The sequence below is a fragment of the Bradysia coprophila genome, unplaced genomic scaffold (genome assembly GCF_014529535.1).
Source record: "Bradysia coprophila strain Holo2 unplaced genomic scaffold, BU_Bcop_v1 contig_358, whole genome shotgun sequence".
NCBI classification, from domain to species: Eukaryota; Metazoa; Arthropoda; class Insecta; order Diptera; family Sciaridae; genus Bradysia; species Bradysia coprophila.
Window position 1 is genome coordinate 3,778,969 of NW_023503616.1, and position 22,528 is coordinate 3,801,496.

Below are 22,528 nucleotides of genomic sequence, written 5' to 3' on the forward strand. Positions count from 1 at the left end.
TTTGATCTGAGTATTTTCAACAAATTCTTGTAATATACCAGCTCATCGATTGTCGCATTTATTCATACTATAAAAGACTGAAATAGCTATTAAGATTACTTGTGTCGTCACTGCCACGAATGATAAAGACCGTCAACAGACCGGCTGCAATTTATACATCTACCTTTTTCTTCCATCATTTCGACTGGGACTTGACAAACATTTTCTTACATAAATTAATAAGAGTTAAGTGCTTTTTGATTTCTTTTTAGTGGCTCTGATTAATCGCCTACAAAATATGTGATATAATCGAATAAAGACACCTAGTGCCTAGTTATTTGAAATAGGATTCGGTTAAATAGACTGTTCTTTCATAATTAGTGGAAAAATGATGATTTTCGATGTACCGCAATGTAGTTTTGAATGTGTGTAGTTAGAGGTGTTCTGTGATGGTATAACATTCAATTATACCGATATTATTTATTTCAATATTATTATTATACCGGACACGAATAATCTATCAAAAGACATTGCTGTTCGTCTCAGAGGGGGTGTCCACGTACATAAAGAATATATGCCATCAATACACTCCAGTGAATTGGATCATTCATCTAATTATAATCATTGAATCATTGAAGATATGCCTAATGGTAAGTGTTATTTACAGAAATCATTTAAAGTAAAGCAATGTAAAAAGAAGAAACACTGAGAACGCTGGAAACCCTATAATAAAGAGATAGGGTTAAAGAAAAATGGTTAAACATCAAAGAAAAAAAATCGATCAACTATTTACTGTAAAAAGGATACGATGTTACCATCGCAATTTGTAGTCAAACAATATCAGGACTTAGGTCTATGATAGACTAAGGGGAAGATTTAGTTTTTGCTAAAACTTAATTTACATTTAACGTTTCACATATCGCTAGTATAAATATCGAGTTTGCTATTTCATTTCATGTAAAGTAAATTGTCAATCGAAAAATCCGGTTGGTATGAATGTATATAGTCGTTAGAGCAAGATTGTTGGGCTGCTATGAATCTCGCGTCGGTGTGATTCACAATGATACAGAAAATGACACATTTTGTATAAGGATCATGTCACTTTGTGAGTCATTGTGAATCACGCCGGCGCGAGATTCCTCATTACCGCCAATCACGAGGAGGTGTTAGGGAATCTCGCGCCGCGTCATTCACAATAACTCACAAAGTGACATCTTCCTTATACAAAATGTGTCAAAATGAGAATTATTGTGAATGACGCGGCGCGAGATTCCTATTCGCGCCGCGTCATTCACAATAACTCACAAAGTGACATCTTCCTTATACAAAATGTGTCAAAATGAGAATTATTGTGAATGACGCGGCGCGAGATTCCTAGCAACCCACGAGGAGTGTATGGATTTGCAGCCCGTTGTCAAATCGTAACGTAAAAAAAGCCAGGATTCAATTATGTTGAATTAACTTTTCTTTAAAACATATAATGAACAGATTCACCATATTAAGGTTGATTGCATAAATTTTGCAAACATCCGTGACTCTGACATATGCGAAGTGCTTTTTAACGTTACAATTGCGCAACGTTAGAAGTTAATTCAACATAATTGAATCTTGGCTTTTTTTATGTTACGATTTGGCAACGGGCCGAGGATACATACACAAAGCTCAGGACGATCACAAATACTATAATGCCTGCCTATGAAATCTAATCTAAGAGCTGAAATGCCTAAGAAATCAAAGTCTAGATCTTAAATGCTTAAAATAAAATTCTGATTGCTGAAATACCTACAATCTCAAAGTTCAGATCAAAACCAATTCCAAGCAAACCATTCGTCCACTTCTCGAAATGAAATCACAGGAAGTAATTTTTTGTACGTGATTAACAACAAATTAAATCAAGGTAATCTCTGATTTACTGGAAGTGATCCCCTTGGTCAATCATCTGTTATACTTACGACAGCGACGAAATTGTAGTAAAAGACTCAATTATGTCGGTGATCTTCTAGGTAGTCTGCGAAAAATTGCCTACTTACAATCGCGTGTTTCAGGCTCCAATAACTCCATCCCAGATGAAAATTGGATCTTCATCTTGTCGCAATGATCATCCTCCCTCCTATATTCTACTGTCTGAAGTCATTCAGTGGCTTCAAACTTTTTTTCTTCTTACGTTTCATAATCCCGTACGATTATTGATTCAATTTATGACTTTCATTAATAAATTGCAATAAATTTCCGCTTGTGAGTATGTGTGGCTCTTCCATAATTTTTGATGGACAGTATCACAAAATCCATGTACCGTGAACCAAGAACCTTTCAAATTATATACGAAAATAATGATGTAAGCTTTGGGTTTCCCAATCAATACTTCACTATATAATGTGAATTTCACTGTAACAACAATAACACCATATCTACCATCAAAGACAACGTCCATAACGGCATGGTTGAATAAAACTATTTCGACTACAACGTATACAGATTTTCGTTTTATTCGCATTATATGCTTGCTTGAATGATTAAAAAGTAGTCGCTTATTGAACGTGCGATGAGTTGCACACTGATTGTGTCTTGTTTCCTTTTCAATATACCTGTATAGAGTTGTGTGTTCTTATTGAATTTCTCCGAAATCGTGAATGTGGATATACTAAATTAAAATTCTTTGCAATTCTACTTTCACACTTTTGTAAAATTTGTAAAATTTCGTCTTTGTAACCATTTTTGCTTATACTCATGTATTGTGAGTCTTATGCAAAACAACAAAAATCGGCCAACAATATCAATAGCCGTATATAACGAAATAGCTTTTGTGCATTTAAAATTGGTGTCCATAATAATAATAGTGCGCTTTCCAAGAGTGTTATCACTTTAATATATTGGTTTTAATAAACTTATACGCTTATCATATTATCAATTTGATCTGAAGTTGTGTTTACGATAAGAATCTTATATACTGCGTGGAACGGACGGAACACAAAACTGTACAGAGTTAAAGGTTAATTGATTTTTAAAGGTAAGCGGCAGCATTACAAGACACGATACAATTATTATTATTTTTTTAATTTTAATAATTGCTTAATATATAACTGTGTGACCTATTTTCATACTATACTTGTTTTTGAGACAATTTCATACTTCTTCGGTATATTATACCTCGGTTATGAACGGTTACATTGTGCACCTTTCAAATGAATTACTTCTTATAAAATACTAACATACGCTGTATATATCAGTTTATACCTGAATACTTGACCAGTTTTTTATTATAATCACACAACACCATAAAAAACTGGAAACGAATTCGATTTACAAATGTTGTAAAAAAAGAGTTGAGAAACAAATCCATTGATGCTGTGATATTCCGATATGTATTATTGAGGTCCAAGATGCTTTCGATTTAATTGATGTAATACAACAAAATATCTAAGGTTGAAAACGCATTAAAACTTCACCCAAAAGTCATTTACTTTTTGGATGAGTGAAGACAATATAACAACAATGGTCCGTCATTATTTCCACCCACAATACTCTCTTATTTCACACACAACAACCTTTTAGAAGCTCGGCAAACGTATCGTGATATTATACAATTGTTGAAACAAATCTATTACTACATTAGTTTTAACTCACGTTATATAAGAGTATACCTCTCTACCTCATCGCTAAATTTCACTTAATTTTCGATAACAAATGACTAACATCTTCTTAAAAAAAATTGTGAATGAATGTATAATTTTAACAAAATTGTATAGTTGAACGGGCTATCCAAAATTGGAAAAAAAATACTTATTCAATTACGCCAAAGTTTAATTTTAAGTCGGCATCCAGGTGGAACGGACCATCTTTTCGATAAAATTGACACAAAAAAACACGAAACTTTTCAATTTGAATGTTGACTCGTATTAATCACATCGGGTAAATCAGAAACTAATTTGTATCTCGTGCTACATGATATGGCTAAGAGTGCTAATTAAAATATTAACGGTTAATTGATCTGCTAAAGCTATTTGTATACAAATAAATAATTTCACTGTTGGTGCTAAGACTAAGCTTGTTTGCATTTTTACGTAATATTTTGAATAAATTACTGGTTAGTTCGAATCGTAAACGATCTAAATGTCTTATAACCTTTGGATTGTGTCGATAATGCCAAGTCTGTATAATTGGAATATTGAATGAAAAAACGTATTTGTTGAGCACTTGCAATTTCTTCAATCTATTTATTTAATGTTAGCTATGTTATTTATACAAACTTAACAGAGAGAACCTCTTCAACAAATAATGTCTTTGGACGATAATTGAACAATGAGGCTTTTCCTCAAACAATTCTGGACTTATCAATTAGCTGTGCTGAAGTTGAAACATAAAATGTTCAAATAAATCAACAGAGTCACAAATTCATTTTAAGTCATTCAACTCGAGCGAGTTTCTAAATCATATTCAACATTTTTTTCAAGTGGAACTAGGATAAGTGAAGTAGGATAAGCCGATTAATTACAAGTATAAGAAGTGTCATAGAGATTGGGTGTTCAGATTTATTTTACAAGTTGAATTTTAACAAATTTTTGAGTAGTTAGAGCATCAGATTATAGTAAGTTCTCTCACACGAGCTGTATTAATTGTGTACTTTTAACCTTTCACAGACGGCTAGCATATGTATCACGACTATGATTTCGAATGTGTTATATCTGTTAGCTACTACAATCAACTATAAGAGAAATATTATTAGATCGTCACTTCTTTTTCTGTCATTGTTGTCGATAACAGATGACCAGCCGTTTTTGAAAGGTTTAACAGAAACTTTGAATAATATGTTACCCTTATATTTGTACAATACACCAAAATTTAGACCACTTAACGCCCACATAGTAATAAACGAAACAAAATTTCATATTCTTCAACAGTTCTTTCACCATTGAACATGAATACGATAGAATAGAGGAAACGACTAATATATATATAATGGCGAGACCTCAATACATCGCTGCATTAGATGTGGGAACCACGACGATAAGATGCTTTATCTACAATGACAGTGTGATAACTATTGGCTCGGCCACTGAACAGGTATACATTTATAGCAAACATTGTTTTTTTCTTTGATTTACTGACACTTTATTAAATCCAATAATTGAACTATGTGTATCACAGGTTCATCTTTTGTATCCAAAACCGGGATTCGTTGAAATTGACCCAGATCAATTATGGAATAGTATCATCAAAACTATTGAAAACGCCGTTAAAGGTTCATGCAAAATTTACTAAACCGAAAAACTTCCTTCTAAAACCATTATAACCTTTAGATGCAAAACTGGAGATGAGCGATATAATTTGTCTAGGCATATCCACTCAACGTTCAACATTCATAACGTGGGATAAACAAACCGGTCAAACGTTTCACAACTTTATTACGTGGAAGGATATTCGAGCAGACAAATTGGTGAAGAAATGGAATTCCAGCTGTATCATCAAGGTTGTCGATTAATTCCCCCCGTCTTCGTAAAATTAACTAAATTTTTCATTTTATTCCATCAAGACAATGCATGGAGTTTCGAGGTTCCTCTATTTAATGACAAGGAGCAGTAGATTTTTAGCTGGAAGTGTATTAAAATTAATGAATACTCAAGTAAGTTTGTGGACCAAGATAATTTTTTGATTGCAGTTTAACATGAAACACAATCAATTGCAGACAACTCTAAGACTACACTGGGTGATAAAAAACAATGAACGTCTCAATGAAGCTATTCGAAACAAAACGGCAATGTTCGGTACGCTAGACTCTTGGTTACTTTACAGGTTACGGAAGGGATACTCTCAAAATAAGTATGTGGAACACATCAGTGATATAACCAGTTGTTCGGCGACAGGATTTTATGATCCATTTTCGTTAAACTGGGCCGATTGGGCGCTAAAATTATTTTCGATCAATGTAAGTGACTCTTCCAATTTCGTCGTTCGCAAATGAATGCAGATATTCATGAGCTCTTTTTAGAAAGATATGCTGCCTAGAGTGGTGGATAATTCATATGACTTTGGATACGTTGACAAATCAATATTGGGACATGAAATCAAAATTGGATGCATGGTAGCTTCGCATACTCTGCAAAATAAAAAGAGAAACGAAAATGAATTGAAATTTGATTTTAGATTGGTGATCAATCGGCATCGATGTGGGGGTCTTGTTGCTTTAATAGAGGAGATGTTAAGGTAATGGAAACAATAGTGATGCCAGATAATAAGGCGAATCGTAAATTCAAATTCAATTATTTTCCGACAGGTTACCTTGGGAACCGGATCATTTCTCAACGTGAATACAGGTCAAAAATGTCACGCATCGGTACATGGGTTATATCCGCTGGTAGCGTGGAGGTGGAGAAAGAAAGAACAAAAGTCTGATGAATTAATGTACTGCGTCGAGGTAGATCTAATCGAGTCTCAAAAAAAACCTGAAAAATTATCGAAAAAAAATATTTCCAGGGTGCATCCAATGACACCGGTTCAATTATTAAATGGGCTCAAGATTTTGGTAAGTTGTTCAACTTCCCACTGTTGCCAATAAGATTTATACATAAAACATAAATCACCCAACTAGGATTATTTACCGATCCCGCTGAGTCGTCTGATATTGCTAATACAGTTGATAATACTGATGGAGTTTATTTTGTGCCTGCATTTAGCGGATTAGGGGTAAGAAATTCTTACTAAGAATACGCGAACATTTTACTTAATCGACATTGTTCAATCTGTTGCTCAGAGTTTTTTTTTCGCAAAATCTTGTATTTCAGTTTTAACATACGTTTTGCTAATTGTACACAACCTAAAGCATATCGATTTTTATTGTCGTCGTTGTTGATAATAGATAACTAATATTGTTAACAGGCACCCGTTAATGATTATCAAGCTGCGTCCGGTTTAATCGGTCTACGTCCGTCGACCAATAATGCTCACATTGTTCGCGCCGTTTTGGAAAGTATCGCATTTAGAGTGGCCCAACTGTACACGTGCACTCTGAACGAGACTGATTTTACATTTTCAGTGATCAGGTATGACTCCATTAACGCCATTAGTAATTCAAACTTCTGTAATGATATTTTGAATTTTAGAGTGGATGGAGGCGTTTCTCGTAACGATTTCGTATGTCAGTTGTTGGCAGATTTAACAAGACTTCATGTAGAGCGAAGTGATAATCCTGAATTAAGCGTGCTAGGAGCTGGATTTCTTGCCGGTTTGAATGTGGGCGTGTGGAAGGATCGTAACGATTTGTTGCGATTACGGAAAGTGGAGAAGGTATTCGTACCGCGACCTGAGATTAATTCCAAGTGTTTGGAGTCTTTTCGAGCGTGGGAAAAAGCTTGTAATAGATTTAAAGGTTGGTACAACGAGGTCAAATAAATCATGCATGGGAGATATCTTGTTCGGTTTTGGATTTTTATAAGCACTCTTAGTGTTGGAAAATGTTTTGAAAATCAATAAAAATACGAAAATGATTCGCCAGTAAAATACATCGCTTTATTCGTTCACCAATTTTATCACAGAAAATAATTTGTATTGCAATTTCACTGGGTCGCACTGTGTGTTTCTTTGGACGAAGAAGAATTTGAGCTAATGTTATCGAGAACATATTGGGTCTGTGCAAAGAGAAGTCTAATAAAAATCTCGCGTTGGTTTTCCTGTACAATTCAATCACATACCGTTCGGAACCAGTAATTACTCGGTCTGAATATCCAACGGGCAATGAAGTTCATTTGATTTGTAGGTGCTAATCCGTGCATATGCAGATGAGGAACGCTGATGAATGGTGGCCAATGGAATCCAAGTGAAATGTGTTCGGATGCAACATTTTCTTTGGCAAAGAGATTCCGAAGTTCTTGCTCCATTTCTAACACTGAATAGAAAGAGTGTTTATGGTTGGCATGAATGGTTGTGGAATTAACATTTAATTCATGGGCTTAAGAAGAGTATTAAACAAAGTGGAAGATTTTATTTGAATCGGTAGAAAACACTTGATTCGAATCGAGTAACAGATTCAATAACTATTCTATATGATAAGTTTACCGTCTGCAAAAGGTTAACTACAGCAAACGAAAAATTACCACTTCAAAACAATATATCAAGATAAATTTCAAATGAGTTATCTTTACTCACACAAAGGCTTATCGGTTAATTGCAAATCTCTTCCATCTCTAATATGTCTTTTCGGAATAGCCAAATAGTGGAAGTCACAAGCAGGTTTAATATCTCTGATAATAACAAAATTGTCATTTTCAAATAGCAATTCCGTGTTCTCTTTCTTGGACACAATATTGCAAAAAACACATTCCCGAGCCATTGTTTCACAACTAAACTAAGAGCAAAATTGACAAGACTTTTAACACCTGAGTTCCCTTATAGTGGTAGTCTCAGTCTTCCATAGTTTCTCACACTTACTGCTAAAATTTTAGGTGTCCATATAACCGGTTTTGCTTTCAAAACTATTATCGCAGATGGACTTTTGAGGTAGAAATTAATCACGGAAAAAACTACTTCTGCTTTGGTTTGTGCGAAATAAAAGTTGTAGGTGAGTGTTTATTATGAAAACAAAACTGTGAAACACACAACTGAGGAGTTATAGCGGGTTTTTAAAATTTGAAAAGAGAAATTCGAATTTTTAACTACAGTTATTGCACTGGGTATACCATGTTATGACATTTCTCCGCCGTCCCATTTATTACCTTAACCAACTAATAGTATTTTTGTGTTTTTCGGTTCTGATTTTTGGAAAACTTAAATTAAAATTCGGCACCCAAGAAGTGGACGGTTCTAATGGACGATCGCATTGACGTTACCAAAAGAAAACCACGTCGACTACGCGGTAATATCTATCATAATTTTCAGAATTAAGAAATTGTTTCAATTAGCGGCGTAGGAAAACCATTCAATTATCCTTTACGATTTATGATATGAAATTTTACTCAGTAACGTTGCATCATTTATTCCGTACTATCAAATACTGCATATTCACCTACACTCCTCATAGTCTACTTGTTTTTAAACTGCAATTTTCATTATTAGGCACGCCTGCTCTTTCATTCATTAATCGTGCATCACTGATTGTTCTTGGTGCAGGAGCACTCATCGGATTAGCATTAACGTAAGTTGTGGATTTCCTGGACTTCTTTTCGGCTTACTACTAAATAGAATTGACTGAATTGAATTACAATTTTCAGGTTTCCACTTAACCTCGTTGATCGCGTGAAAGAGAAATACGATTTTGACGTAATAAATGTGTCACAAAAAGAAAACCAGAGACGACGTATAATTGCCAAAGACTATGGAGAGCAAAAATCCGGGGAAGAAATATTAGCACTTTTAAAGGAACAGGAGAATTTACAAGAGAAATAATCAAACGAACGTTACATTGATCATGGACAATAACAAAAAGAAGTCGTCAAAGTCTCGGTAATAATTCAAAACAGATTTTGTTGCCATGTCGCTCGATATATAGTCAAATAAAGGAAATGTTTTAGGATAACGATTGTTCTTATTCAAATTTCTTTTTCTCGCAGACAAAAACCTTCAAAGGCACCACCGCAAATTTCCAACTTCTTCTCAAAACCTTTAAGTCCAAAAAATCAACGGTTACCATCGTCGCCACCATCATCTCCAAATGAACGAAAGAGAAAATTATCAGAACAAGAAGTAGCATCTCAAAATGAAAGTCCAACATCGTATGCAAAGTCTTTGGAAAGAGATGCTGCAAAAATGTCAAAAATTCCGAAAGCAAAAAAAGCCAGCACCGTGGTCTCCACATTTTTCCAACAAGCAAACTCTGACGACCTTAGTGATTTTGAGTCCCCGAGCAAAAAAATCCAGTTCAAAACACCTCCAGTTATACCGAAAAAGAAAGTAACCAGAAAGCGGAAAGCCGTTACCCAGAAAAATAAATTGAAAGATGCCCTAGAAACGGAAATATTTGAGAATGCTTTACGTCATTATAGCAGTGAAAACGGTATGAATTCGGATGATCTTCAAATGGCTCTTGCTTTATCACGTTCGTTATCGGAAACTCATAGCACCAACGAAAGTGAGTCATCCAACATATCCAGCGTCATTCGCAATGCTGAACCATTTCAGAAAGAGGATATCGTCAGGCAAACATTTCAGAAGTTTGGATTTAAGAAGAAAGACAATAGCGGTGAGTGATTGTGTTAACAACTTTAGACTAATGATTAATGTGCCGACGATCATTCAGATTACAATTTCAGAGATTTTTTCGGAAATTTGGGATCCAAAAGAAAGTGGTCGTCGAAGTTCACACCATTGACACGACGTAGCGAGCACATTCAGAAGGAGAAATTCAAGAATAAAGTGAAAAACATTTTGCAAGTGTCTGCAGCCTTTGAAACTGTGGACAGTCAAGCGATACGCGAGTACAGCATAACCAGTTCCTACTTGCAACAGTTCTTCACGCCAAACAGTCCATCATACAACAGGAGTATAGCAGTTACGGAAACAAATGTCGAAGAATTTTACGTTAATAATTTGGTTCCTACTTCCACACTTCGATGTGGTTGTCTGCTAAAGAATTGGGCAGACATTCCTGGCAGAGATGTTTCTCCACAACGAGCGCTAACCGAATCAAGTAATCTCAACGAAGGTGGAATAGCTCCAGAAACTACAGTAGAAGAAAGACGGGATGAAGAAGTCAATTTGCCGAATTGTAATGTCGATAATATTGTGGGCCCGAGTGTTTATAAGGAAGGTAATGATTTGTGTGATGTGTTTGAATATGCAATGGATGTTGACCACCACCAAGAAGACAGTAACTCTCACAGTTCGCATTTGCACACAAATCAAGGGTCTCATGAAGGTAAAAACAACAGTGAGAAATCATCGCCTATATTGGTCGTTGTTGTCTATAATAGATTTCTAACCGTTTCAGATATCGTAACTAAAATCGATTTACCGGATGACCGAGTACCTTCACCGGATATGTTTGCTGATTACGAATCATCTGCTAACAATAGCCTTGACGATGGTAAGATTTTACGCAACATTCCGTCTCTAAAGAAATTAATCAAATAATTGTTACCTTGGGCAGACGTTTTAGAAAATCAAAATGCAGGCGATTGTTCCATCATATCGAAAGATTCGCCTCGTGGCACAAGCGAGAATATTTTGGATAATGAATGTCTAAGCATCACTTTACCAATAAATAACAAAAATAGTGGCAGCCAAGGAGCACCCAGTGTTCTTCTAGTGCAATATCAAGAAAATGATGGCGTTGTTCTAAGTTCCGATGATTCTAATGAAGGTAATGGGTTTCAGAGCTGTAATTTTCCGTTTATTGCAACAATAAAACGATTCTTTCTCAGCACCTGTAAAGAATCCTGAATGCACCAGTACGACTAGTCCGCAGAAAGTGGTTGATATTTCGTCAACGATTCTGAAACAACTTTCATTCACCGATCGTCTGAAAATGTATAACTCCGATCCAGCTTTAATAACTTCGGACGACGATCACATATCTTCCCTCATCGACCCATCTTCGCAAGATTCTATAGTTATTTCGGATGACGAAATTAACTACTCCATTAACAAATGCGGAGAGGGTGAGGATCACCACACTGTCGGGCACCATACCATGCTTTCACAAGAGTCAATTGTCTTATCTGATTCGGAAGATGAAGAGAAGGTCAAAGGCTCACAATCGATGGACTACGAAGCAGAAGAACGTCAAAGTTTTGCTTCGATAGAACTGGACAATGAAAATGATTTTGGAAACGAAAGTGGCCTTGACATTAATATCGTGGATGAAGTATTTAATTCAAGCCAGCAGTTAAAGAATGATACTGGCAGCGTTCGACAATTATGTCTGACGGAAAGTGCTTTTGAGTCGGAAAAAACCAATATCTCTTCTGTCGAGTTCCCGTCAGTAGACATGGTGTCGCAGGAGTCAATTGTATTATCTGATTCTGACGATGACAATAAAATGTCTTCGCAATTAACTCAAAACGAAGCTGTTGAACGGCAGAGTTTTGCTTCAATAGACCTGGGCAATGAATACGATTCGGAAGACGAACAAGGTCGAGATATAAATATCGATGATGAAATTTACAATTCAAATCAGTCGTTAAACGATGACGATCTCATCAATCTTAGTGTTCGGGAAATGTACCGGAAGGAGTTTGTATCCGAATCAGCGAAATCTTCCGCAAAAAAGAGCTTTTCACGAACAACTTCTGATTTGACGTTTGAACGAAAAGTGTGGAAACCCCCGAAAACGCCAGATAAGTTGCACAATATCAGCGATGATGACTTCGATGAATTTGATAAATTGGTCAGAGGTGATCGGTACCCACATTCTCCGGTTCCCAATGTAAATTCGATTGAAATTAGTGACGACGAGTTAGATAAATCACTTGAAATTCGACAAGATAATGGTTATCGTGATGATATAAGTGTCACGGATTTACCCACGTCACCCCAGGAATGTGACGAATTTATCGTTCAATCAATGGATCAGGTATATCAAGTTCGAACTGGAAAGCTGGTATCACCAAAGCCCAACTATGAGAATATGGATTCACCGACACGTTTAGAACATCTGAAAAAGTACGGCCTCAAAACGTTGTCCAAACGAAAAGCTGTAATTTGTCTGGAACACATTTACAACCGACTTCATCCTTACATTGAATTAGACGAACAAGACGATTTAGATAAGATTTTGAGTCAGAAAGAAAAGCTTGCGATTAATTCCAACATTAATAGAATTGACGTCATAGCTATTCCTTCGGAGACGGCTGAGGCACTCACGGAATCCGATTTTGATGTTCTGCAAGGAAATGAAGATATTTTCTATTTACCATCTGCTCCTAGAACTAAGGTACAACTTAAACCTTATGATGGAATGCGTTTACCATTTTAACTATTTTGAATTTACAGAATCCATGGTGCCTTGAACCGCTGCACGTTGCATGGCATAATTTAATTAATTCCAATGCAACACTCTATGATGCTATTCTTCAGTACAAACCCGTCGATTTAATGGACATACGTTCACTATTGAAGAGCATCGGTTTGCGATATGAGACTAATGTAAACAGATGAAACAATTATAGGAAATTAATAAATTCAAATTCGTATTCGTTGCAGGATATAATCTCGTTTCTGGACCGGAAATGCATTACATTCAAAACTGATAATAAACGGAATGCCACGGCGAAGAAGAGTTGAGTTGCAGTCATTTTGTCCTTGTTGACTATAGTTTTTTTTAGCGTTTTTGTGATGTAATAGTTATTTAGGTTGTTTAGTTTAATTAAAAATGTCTTTAACCGAATACCGGTAGGTGAGTATTAAAATACTTTCCATTAGCCATCACAACGAGTCATTGGCAACAATAATGTAAATTTCGTATTTCTGTAAAGGGTGTGAAAACACTTATTGCGGCAATCAGTGAATCAATAAAGAACACGATTTTTTAAATTTGAAATATTTGTGTGGTCCTTTACCCTTTCACAGATGTAGATACTAAATACTTCCACTTTCGATCGAAGTAATTCTACTGAGAACTCATCGCTTATTTTTATCGTCACTCTGGCAACATTGTCTCCCTTAAACGGTTACACTTCCTTCGGATAGCGCGCAAGTCAAGTTGCACTAAAATTAAGGCGGCCAAATTACTGAGGTAAGTGATGCGAATACATAAAATGAAGTAACGATTTCCACACATCCCTTTTCGTTTAGACCAGCCGGAATCACCTTCGAAAATCGTACAAAATTTGGACTCCGCTATTACCCGCAGGGTATATTGATTGTGCAATTCAATTTAGACTATTAAAGTGCGACAAATATTTTTAAGCTGCAAAGTACTGCCAGCTTTCAATACGATGTCTTGTGGTTAAAAATGATTTTGGAAATCATTAGGGTAACGGCACAGAGAACACCCATGACAAACCCAAGCTCTAGTTCGATAAATGGAGAAAATCATTGAGTTCTTGTTCCTGAATCATAAATTCAGACCTGTACTAAAAAGTTAGAATGGAAATTAATAGAAAACAACAATTTGACTTAGTTCTTTTGAGTCTATTGGTATTTTCCAGTGTGGAGTGTGATTTAATTAATACTATCAGCTAGAGCGCGAACTAATACGAAACATGAAAAACTTTCAGGTAAATAAAGGAATTATATTCGAATTTGTGAGTCACAAAAGTTTTTGAAGAAATGGTCTTCGATCAAACAAAAAAACTCAATTAAAAACTCCAATGAATCAAAACATTTATTTCAAGAGCAGAAATTTTCCGACACAGCTCGGCTTATCTTCATAAAAATAATTATGCATCCGCAAATCAAAAACCTTGGAATGCATCTTCCCATGCCTCCACAGGATCTCTGAATATAATTTTTGTGTAATCAAACGGTTGTTTGACCCAGCTCATGTCGCTTGGATCTGCAGGACATTCTTCGGGTGGCGATGTACAGTTTCCCGCAACACATCTGGGATAGCTTGTATTCGGATCTTTTCCCAGTATCTTCTTCAAGGTGATTAGGAAGTTCCATGGACTTGCAAAATCGTATTCGTATGCGCAGATTGGATTCGATGGCGAAAAATAATTGGCAATTGGTGTGTGCTTCTCTGGTTTAATGGATTTGCTCATCCAATCATCCGGTATACCAATGTGCACGCAGCGACTATTTGCTGGATTTACCATATTGAACTTGTGCAAGTGAGAGTCTGACCAGCCCATTGAATCTTGAATAGCCACGTGCAGATCGTAGAAGCTGTAAGTGGCTGGCACCTCGATCGTTCGCCATATTGGAACTTTATGTCCGTGGTTCAATTTGATTTCGAAAGAGTAAATCTTTGTTGCATTCGCCGTATTTGTAGAAGTCGAAACTTCAACAGTTGACGCTGTTTGAGTTGACTTTGAAAGCTTATCCATAATCGATAATCTTCGGATTTTAAGAATATTTTGAAATTGTCAGTTAATGACACTGTGGTGTTCTCGTGTTCTTCGTAACCCGCTTAATGAATGACAGTTTGTTATGTAGAACCAATGCTACGTTGTTAAATGTTGAATCGTTGTGTATGTAGGGCTGTGCTATTTTAGTGTTGAATTGTGAAATATGGAGACGAATATTTCGAATTCTTTTACTTTCCATTGATACACCTTTAGGAGAGTTTCTGAAGATCACTTTGATCACCCGCAATGTTGTTCGATGTCGGAATTTCTAAAATGTTTCACTTTTGCTAAAAATATTTATTTCTACTGGGATCAATAGTTTTGCTCAGCCCTGTGAAATCACGTGCTTTGGATTATTTATTTACATACATTTGACATTGACAGACTCTGAATAATCGTCTTGTGTTTTTGTGATTGGAATTATTGTACGTCGAATTCGAGATTTTTGCAGAGAGAAAAAAGGAATGAATGCTGTTGTAGCACTATGCCACTTCTGCGAAAGCCATGGTCCTAGTTCAGTTTTCTGTACGCAAACGCTACGAGACTCCAAGATCGATGAGCAATTATTCAATTTCGATGGAAATAAAGTGTGTTCTGCGTGCAACTCAATTGGACTATCCCTCGGTATGCTAAGTCGTGACGAAGAGAGCAATGCAAATTTCTTGAGCACACAGACACCAGTAATAACCGAAGTAGTATCACTAGTAAAGCAAGCAGCTGTAAGGAGTCTTAGCTGTGAAGTACGTACATGATGTTACGGCCGTTATTTAGCTAATCTACAGCATAAACTAATACAACAAATTTGATCGTTCCACAGGTCAGTTCGAACAAAGACGGTGGTTTCGTTTTCTTTGGCGACTCGGCGCGAGGACATGTACTTAGCCACACATTTCAAATACGGGATTCTCAAGCCCGTGGTTTCTACAAGCTGTTTGCCATCGTGATAGTCATGAAGGACAAGATGTTCCTATTGAATATTCAACCGTTTCTATCCGAAAATCTGACGAAAATATCGACAATCCTGAAAAACTACGCATTGGATACATATAAAGCGGAGCAGTCGAAATGTTCCGAAAGAGCGCAGCGATTAACTTCCGGACAACCGAATACTCAGGCACCACGATCCTTAGCCGAATTAACTGGTGAAACGAATATATACGCAGAGCTACACACTCACTTCACGTGGATACTATGGGCAGGTGCACGGTGTTTGTCTGAGTCATTAACATTAGGAAGTCCAACAGTGCCGCCGTTCATTGGTCGAGACACCGAGGAAGGATTTTCACTGGTTCAAATGGACAAGGAAGGATGGCTGCTCAATAAATATGGCTTGGATAATGATGACGATGAATTTTACTCGCTACGAAAATGTAAAGAAATTCTCAGATCTGACTTTGTGGCAGTATGCTATTGCGTGATTGTTGGCCTACAGGTAAAAGTAACACACTACCATGATTCCATTCACACAAACGAAATGCTTTGTAGGTGATACTACGAGGACCGTCGTCGAAGACAATCATTTTAATGAAATCATTACGAAAGTTATTACCGGAATCGATGCACACATTGATTCGAAGTGATAGTCAACGGTACGTGCCTCCCACCGAATGCAAATTATTGTCAGTTGTACCTGAAGTAGCTGTGCCCCAACCGTGCAGTACGATTTTTCGTGTTGATTTCATTAGCAATGACGATTTAGTAAGTGTCAAGTGGACTGGAGAAATGCCTACGAAATGTAAGTTAAGTTTGTGTCTACAATTAGCTATCGGAAGGAAAAATGTTTCTTTTTCTTTGTTTTAGATCCAGATCTGTTAACGAAAGTTATTAAAGCGGTGGACGAGAAATTATTTACCGATTTTGTTTTATACAAACATCTCAAAGTGCTTGTCGAGGAGTGGAAAAAGTAATTTTTTTACATTTTTCTTTTAAAACAAATTAAGGCGCGGAGAAGTGTGAGAAAATTCGCATCCGTTCCTAAAGTGTCTGATGTCTTAGCTTACCGGAATTCACAGGAAAGATAAAATTCTTGTCGCTTGATACCTTGTGGGTATCAGTATCAATTTTGCTCCAGCGTTTAACTTTTCTCTTACAGAGGACGTATACCAAGCATAATATTCTAATATTTTACCTGATCTAAGTATTTTCAGCAGAAAAATGACAAAGATTTTGATTCATTGGTCTTAACATTAGATTCTGCTGTTACATAAGCTTACATTTGGTATCGCTTATCTCTGATAAAATATCGCATAATCGACTCGTGCTACTCTTCCACCAACATGCCTTTGCTTAATAAGCCTCACTGTTGCATATTCTTTAACTAATTCAATGTGGCATTAATTCTTTACCATGTAACAAAACTGCAGGTGCTGAGAGAAATGAAATTGTCAGCTGCATCTTTACCTTACATTATTTCGAGCTAATGAAATTCTTGTCCCGTAATGTTCAACCTGTTGAGCTTGTAGACACACATTATCCTAGGCAAGGATTCCTAGCTATCTCTGACAATTTTAACCTACATATATCAGTTCTACAACTTATTTCGCTGTTTGTAAGTACTTCGGCCTTTGCCATCCACCTGTTATAGACACCGATGACGACATTAATTTAGGAAGTGCTCCAGCTTATGTCCACTTTATGGCAAAATATATGCTTAAACAAATGATAAGAATTCGAAAGATTACCTCGTTGCAGCACAAATTTTTTACTATCTAACTCAACAGTTGAGAAAAGAAAACGTTTGTTGTCATTCGCTGCAGTTGGACCACGTGCGAGTTACCATTTTCGTGTTATTACTATGGATGTCTTGTCTATGATCAAGTGTGTAATACTAACCGTTTTTTTCTCATTCTTTTTCAGCAAAATTCTATGTACCAAAAAGGTGACGTCGAGCCAAGATTTGGCCAAACTGAAGAAAATTCTTGGAATTCAGCAACACGATCAAATGCTCGTAAATTATTGGAGCAACTGGCTGTAGCAATGTAATACTTGTATATGTGTAATTCTCGAAAATAAAGTCCGATTTGTCAAGTTCCAATTGTTGATTTATATTTCCGTAAGAACATAAATTTCACAAAAATTGTTTACTTCTTGTAACCACAGCTACGTCTGCGACCTCTAGCCCGTTCAAATTTACGTCCCTTGGAGCGTACATATGGTCTGGTGTGTGAATGTGGCACACCAGGTGCTTTGCCGAAGTGCTTATTAGCTGTACGGGCCGTACGTTTACCTTGGATCAATAGAGTTCCCTTGCCAGTTGGTGAACGCGTTGCCAATTGATCGAAAGTCAAAATTTCACCGCCATGGGACAAAATGTTGGCACGAGCCTTTTCGGTAACACGTAGTGCGCATACCTTCAACTTTGGTACGTCCAACAAACGTGCATCGTCCGTAATGGTGCCGACAACAACAGCGATTGTTTCTGGAGAACCACGATCCTTCATGAAACGAGCAACTCGTTGTAGCGAGATTGGCGGACGATTGATCCGGCTCATAAACAAACGTTTAAGCACAATTTTGTTAAACTTTTTGTATGTACGTCTGTACAAGAAGCGGTAGAGCTGAAAACGAATGGGAAAGCAATTTGATTATGACATCATAACCTCAATTTGATTAAATTTAAAAACACAGGGTAATCGGGGCTAACACTAGAGTAAATCACATAGGTCCCCCGTTTAATACCCAACTTATATTCGCTTTTAAGACACAAATTCACTGTGATGCACTTCGTGTAATATAATCATTGATACATACCTTCACCAAGAGTCGCAAATAAACATCTTGAGATTTGGGCTCTGTACGACGTACTTTCCGATCGTATTTATGACAAATGTCAATACCCTGGAAAGAAAATCAGGAATTAGTTGCATGCCTTGGGGTTTGACGATCACTTTTATGTAAAAAATTGATTTATTTGTCCAGCCATTTGTTGGATGATTTCAAATTAATTTGGAGAAAAATTTCCGACTCACCATTTTGCTGAAAGCGGAAAATCAAAAGAGACAGTGTTACCACAACACAATATTATTTTGACAAGTCAAGTGAGTGAAGTTGGATTAGATTAGCAAAATTTCGACAGATGTCAAAATTAAATGTTCGAAGTGTCAGGTAGTGCGACGAGAGTTCAAAAATTTGAATGGATTGAATGCAAATTATGAAAGAAAAGTTGGAATTATCTTGTAGGGCTTTAGAATCATCTGTTGACCAAACTCGTTTTATTAGTCAACCATTTCTTAGGATGATTTTAAGTTAATTTGGAAAGATATATCACACTTACCATTTTGTTGAACGCGGAGACAGTGATACCAAAGTTCTAAAAGAACAACTTAAAACTATTTTGACATTTCAATGAACTGAAGTTGTAGTTTTATAAGTCATCTGCGTCAGCTGTCAAAATATTCGAAGTGTCATATCAATTAGAGTTTTGGATATTTCGTTTTGTTTTTATTTTCTATCTAAATTTAATGGGCTAAATATCAAATTATGGAACAAAAGTTATTTTACTTGGAATTGTCTAGCGAACCAATTCGTTTTGATGCAGTTAGTCAGTTAACAAATGTATTCTTCGATGACTCCAACCGACAAGTAAGTTTAGTCTGTTGCAGACAATTTTTTCCAAAAACATTTTCTGATAGGATGACTGATTGAGTTCAGTAGTATTTTATGGACAAATAATTTATTTCTCATCTATGACCTTTACTAATATAAATTGTGTTTTTACCAAATCCACAGGTGTTTGCTGTACGATCAGGCGGAGCTACGGGGTGTTGTGTTAAGGGACCTGGTGAAACAGACCTCATATCGTTTTGCATGGAAGACAAAGGACCCATTCGTTCGATTAAGTTTTCACCGAACAACAAAATCCTTGCCATACAGCGTACTGACACTAGTGTTGACTTTGTAAATTTCTTGAACAATCAACCGCAAATGAATGATATGGTAGTGTACAAAGGGAAAAACGTCACCATTCATGGATTCGTTTGGGTACACGAAAAGGAAGTGGCTGTGATATCGAACGGTAGTGTAGAAATGGTGGTCTTGAACATGGAAAAGAAGCAAGCGAAATGCTTGAAGTCAATCTCTATGACCATTAACTGGTTCATGTGGTATGCACCAGGCAATTTGGCTTTACTAGCTACTAATAATGGATCAGTATTAATGCCAGTGCTGTTGAAACAAGGGACGATAACAAAATTACCGAAACTAGAACCGCAGAGTGAACGCGGACTACCTGAAAGAGATGTTACATTGGCCCAAATATACGGAACGTTTGCAATTTTGATTTTGCGTCCAACCGAAACGCGAACACTGTCTGTGGTTATATATTTATTGAATGGACCTGGTCTATCACCGAAAAAGTCCCACGTCTTATGTTTAGGACATAGTGGACGGTTCGCTATAAATATTGTTGACGACTTAGTGAGTATGACATGACATGCATGTGTGCATGCATTCCCCGAATATCGAAGCTAACAAATTTTTCTCGGTTTTTTCAGGTCGTTGTACATCACCAGGCAACTGGAACTTCAATGCTGTTTGACATAGCACTGAGTGGCGAAACAGATAGTAGTGGAGTTGTTCATCATACGCCAATGACTCCAGGAAGGCCTATAAAACCATTTTCGTTAAAAATGCCAAGCCTTTCGTTTGACGGCGAAACAAAAAAGTGTGAACTTTGTAAGCACAACACCCATTCTCATTTTCCTTTCACTCTTTATTTTTTTTTTTTTAGATTCGCCGAACTGGGTGATTTTTCAACCAAATATCGTTATCGATGCGAAACTTGGTTGCATGTGGTACGTCAACCTAAATTTAAATGTATTGAGTGAAGTAATGACGGATCGATTACGTTTGGTCGAATTATTACTGCAGCGTACACATGGAAAGCCGGTACTGATGTCGATTTTGATTGAATTAATGGGACCTCAATATAACAACGCATCGTTACCAGTAATTGAAAATATTTTCGACAAACTGAATGTCGTCTATAAGTAAGAAAATGATCGCTGAGCATGTGTACGAACTATGGAGTTTTCTAAACATTTATTTCATCTGACAGAGGTCATGTCAACGCCGAACTCCAAAATCAGATAGCCCAACCATCATTTGCCAAACAACAATCCGTCAAAAGTGTCGTTCCTCCGAGAGTGTTAATCGATCAGAATGATCTACATGCCGTGTTTGCGACAATATCCGACACGGCTTATTGCAACAAACTTCTGATGACCTACATTCACTCGTTGGCGAAGCATAAGATCGCTGCTCAACAAGATTTAAGTAAAATGATTATCGTGGACTTGGTGCGTCACAAAAAGTTCGATACGCTGCGAAAATTAATAGCACTGTCGCTGTTACATGAGTCAAAGCCGTTGGCTTGTTTTCTGTTATCATTATCCAGTGCTGATGATTCTATAACGCAAATGGCTTTAGATATGTTACACAAATTAAAGGCCAATGGGGTGAGTAACGTTCCATCAACGATGTAATTGTGTTAATTGTGAGATACTAATCGGTAATGTGACGCTTCAGATTATCGTTGAGGTGCTGTTGGGTCAGGGTAAAATCATTGACGCACTACGCTTAGCAAAATCGTTACCGGGAGGCGAGGCAACGTTATCGGCTCGTAAATATCTAGAGGCGGCGATCAAAGGTGATCCGTTGGTGTTTTATTCCGTCTATTCATTTTTCCAACAGAGAAACGTTCGTTTGCGTGGTTCACAGGATTTCCTAAAAAGTTCGTTTAATCTGCTGATTTATTAAGTATTTCCCGGCTGACTTTAGTTCTGTTTTCTTTTCAGATGAACTGTGCAACGAGTATATAGAGCATTATCAGAATACGTTTTGCAAATAAAATTATTCTATTTCTTAAATTGAGTGTTTCTGTCCGAAGACCGGTTAAATGTAATCGAGGAACACTTTGAAACTAGTAACTGGACAGTTGTGACAAGAGTGAGTGACAAGGTGAGTCAATGTTTAATCGTTGTGGAAAAGAGAGGAAGTCGCTATCGTCGACGATATCTTAGAGCTCTTGATACCCAGATTACAAAAAGTTCGGGTGCCAGGCTGAAATCCTGTCAGTTTTCAAGAAAAGACAGGGGAAGGGGAAGTTTGGAGTGCAGTGCTTCAGTTTTTGACCATTTTGGTCCACTTCAAACCAAAATATTTAAGTGTTTAAAAATATTTTCTCACTTTGACAGCATTTTTTGCCCACCCTGCGAAATCTTCAAATCTGAAAAATATTCCTAGATGTAGCAAATTCAATTCTCTGTCAATTGCATTATTAATATTTCCTCTTATTTGGTTTGAAGTGGACCAAGACGGTCAAAAACTGAAGCACTGCACTCCAAACTTCCCCCTTCTTTTCTCGAAAACTGACAGGATTTCAGCCTGGCAGGCCTGGCACCCGAACTTTTCGTAATCTGGGTATCAAGTGCTTTCCAAATCACCCAAGACATCCCCTGCACCTTTCATGGACACAGGATGTTCCATGGCTACTGCATTACTTTCGAATGGCGACAAAAAAAAATGAAAAAGTTCTTTTATGGGACCTTTTCAGAGAAGTTACTACTTTTTCCGCTACGCTTGGTGAAATTTGGACACTTTTGTACCTTTCTGGC

The 22,528-nt window shown here is 36.8% G+C and overlaps 6 protein-coding genes across 7 annotated transcripts; 4 read left to right on the plus strand and 2 right to left on the minus strand.

Moving 5' to 3' along the window:
• Positions 1-187: 187 nt before the first annotated feature.
• LOC119081280 (putative glycerol kinase 5) lies at positions 188-7,473 on the plus strand. 2 transcript variants are annotated; one of them, XM_037190041.1, is made up of 13 exons: positions 188-629; positions 4,878-5,040; positions 5,125-5,218; positions 5,277-5,446; positions 5,510-5,599; positions 5,663-5,902; positions 5,966-6,058; positions 6,121-6,180; positions 6,251-6,391; positions 6,451-6,499; positions 6,566-6,660; positions 6,853-7,016; positions 7,077-7,473. In XM_037190041.1, exons 2-13 carry the CDS (start codon positions 4,936-4,938, stop codon positions 7,363-7,365), a joined length of 1,590 nt encoding a protein of 529 aa, XP_037045936.1. In that variant the 5' UTR covers positions 188-629; positions 4,878-4,935; the 3' UTR covers positions 7,366-7,473. The 2 variants fall into 2 exon arrangements, with proteins under 2 accessions (XP_037045936.1, XP_037045935.1); XM_037190040.1 differs by lacking the exon at positions 188-629 and adding an exon at positions 2,497-2,986.
• LOC119081281 (histidine triad nucleotide-binding protein 3-like) lies at positions 7,458-8,377 on the minus strand. Its single transcript, XM_037190042.1, has 3 exons — positions 8,119-8,377; positions 7,665-7,858; positions 7,458-7,601 (listed from the first exon to the last, which is right to left on the minus strand). The coding sequence occupies exons 1-3, from the start codon at positions 8,300-8,302 to the stop codon at positions 7,530-7,532; spliced, it is 450 nt and encodes a 149-aa protein (XP_037045937.1). The 5' UTR covers positions 8,303-8,377; the 3' UTR covers positions 7,458-7,529.
• A 158-nt stretch (positions 8,378-8,535) lies between these two features.
• On the plus strand, positions 8,536-13,428 carry LOC119081279 (structure-specific endonuclease subunit SLX4). Its single transcript, XM_037190039.1, has 10 exons — positions 8,536-8,824; positions 9,025-9,103; positions 9,180-9,411; positions 9,519-10,147; positions 10,205-10,822; positions 10,895-10,990; positions 11,054-11,266; positions 11,328-12,838; positions 12,898-13,050; positions 13,108-13,428. The coding sequence occupies exons 3-10, from the start codon at positions 9,377-9,379 to the stop codon at positions 13,186-13,188; spliced, it is 3,336 nt and encodes a 1,111-aa protein (XP_037045934.1). The 5' UTR covers positions 8,536-8,824; positions 9,025-9,103; positions 9,180-9,376; the 3' UTR covers positions 13,189-13,428.
• A 1,848-nt stretch (positions 13,429-15,276) lies between these two features.
• On the plus strand, positions 15,277-18,197 carry LOC119081282 (folliculin). The gene is made up of 5 exons (XM_037190043.1): positions 15,277-15,655; positions 15,733-16,347; positions 16,401-16,650; positions 16,716-16,818; positions 17,772-18,197. The coding sequence occupies exons 1-5, from the start codon at positions 15,380-15,382 to the stop codon at positions 17,887-17,889; spliced, it is 1,362 nt and encodes a 453-aa protein (XP_037045938.1). The 5' UTR covers positions 15,277-15,379; the 3' UTR covers positions 17,890-18,197.
• LOC119081283 (60S ribosomal protein L18) lies at positions 17,935-18,996 on the minus strand. The gene is made up of 3 exons (XM_037190044.1): positions 18,884-18,996; positions 18,666-18,752; positions 17,935-18,472 (listed from the first exon to the last, which is right to left on the minus strand). Exons 1-3 carry the CDS (start codon positions 18,884-18,886, stop codon positions 17,996-17,998), a joined length of 567 nt encoding a protein of 188 aa, XP_037045939.1. The 5' UTR covers positions 18,887-18,996; the 3' UTR covers positions 17,935-17,995.
• A 286-nt stretch (positions 18,997-19,282) lies between these two features.
• On the plus strand, positions 19,283-21,781 carry LOC119081284 (regulator of MON1-CCZ1 complex). Its single transcript, XM_037190046.1, has 7 exons — positions 19,283-19,496; positions 19,644-20,330; positions 20,408-20,588; positions 20,644-20,902; positions 20,971-21,370; positions 21,441-21,645; positions 21,710-21,781. Exons 1-7 carry the CDS (start codon positions 19,395-19,397, stop codon positions 21,760-21,762), a joined length of 1,887 nt encoding a protein of 628 aa, XP_037045941.1. The 5' UTR covers positions 19,283-19,394; the 3' UTR covers positions 21,763-21,781.
• Positions 21,782-22,528: the final 747 nt, after the last annotated feature.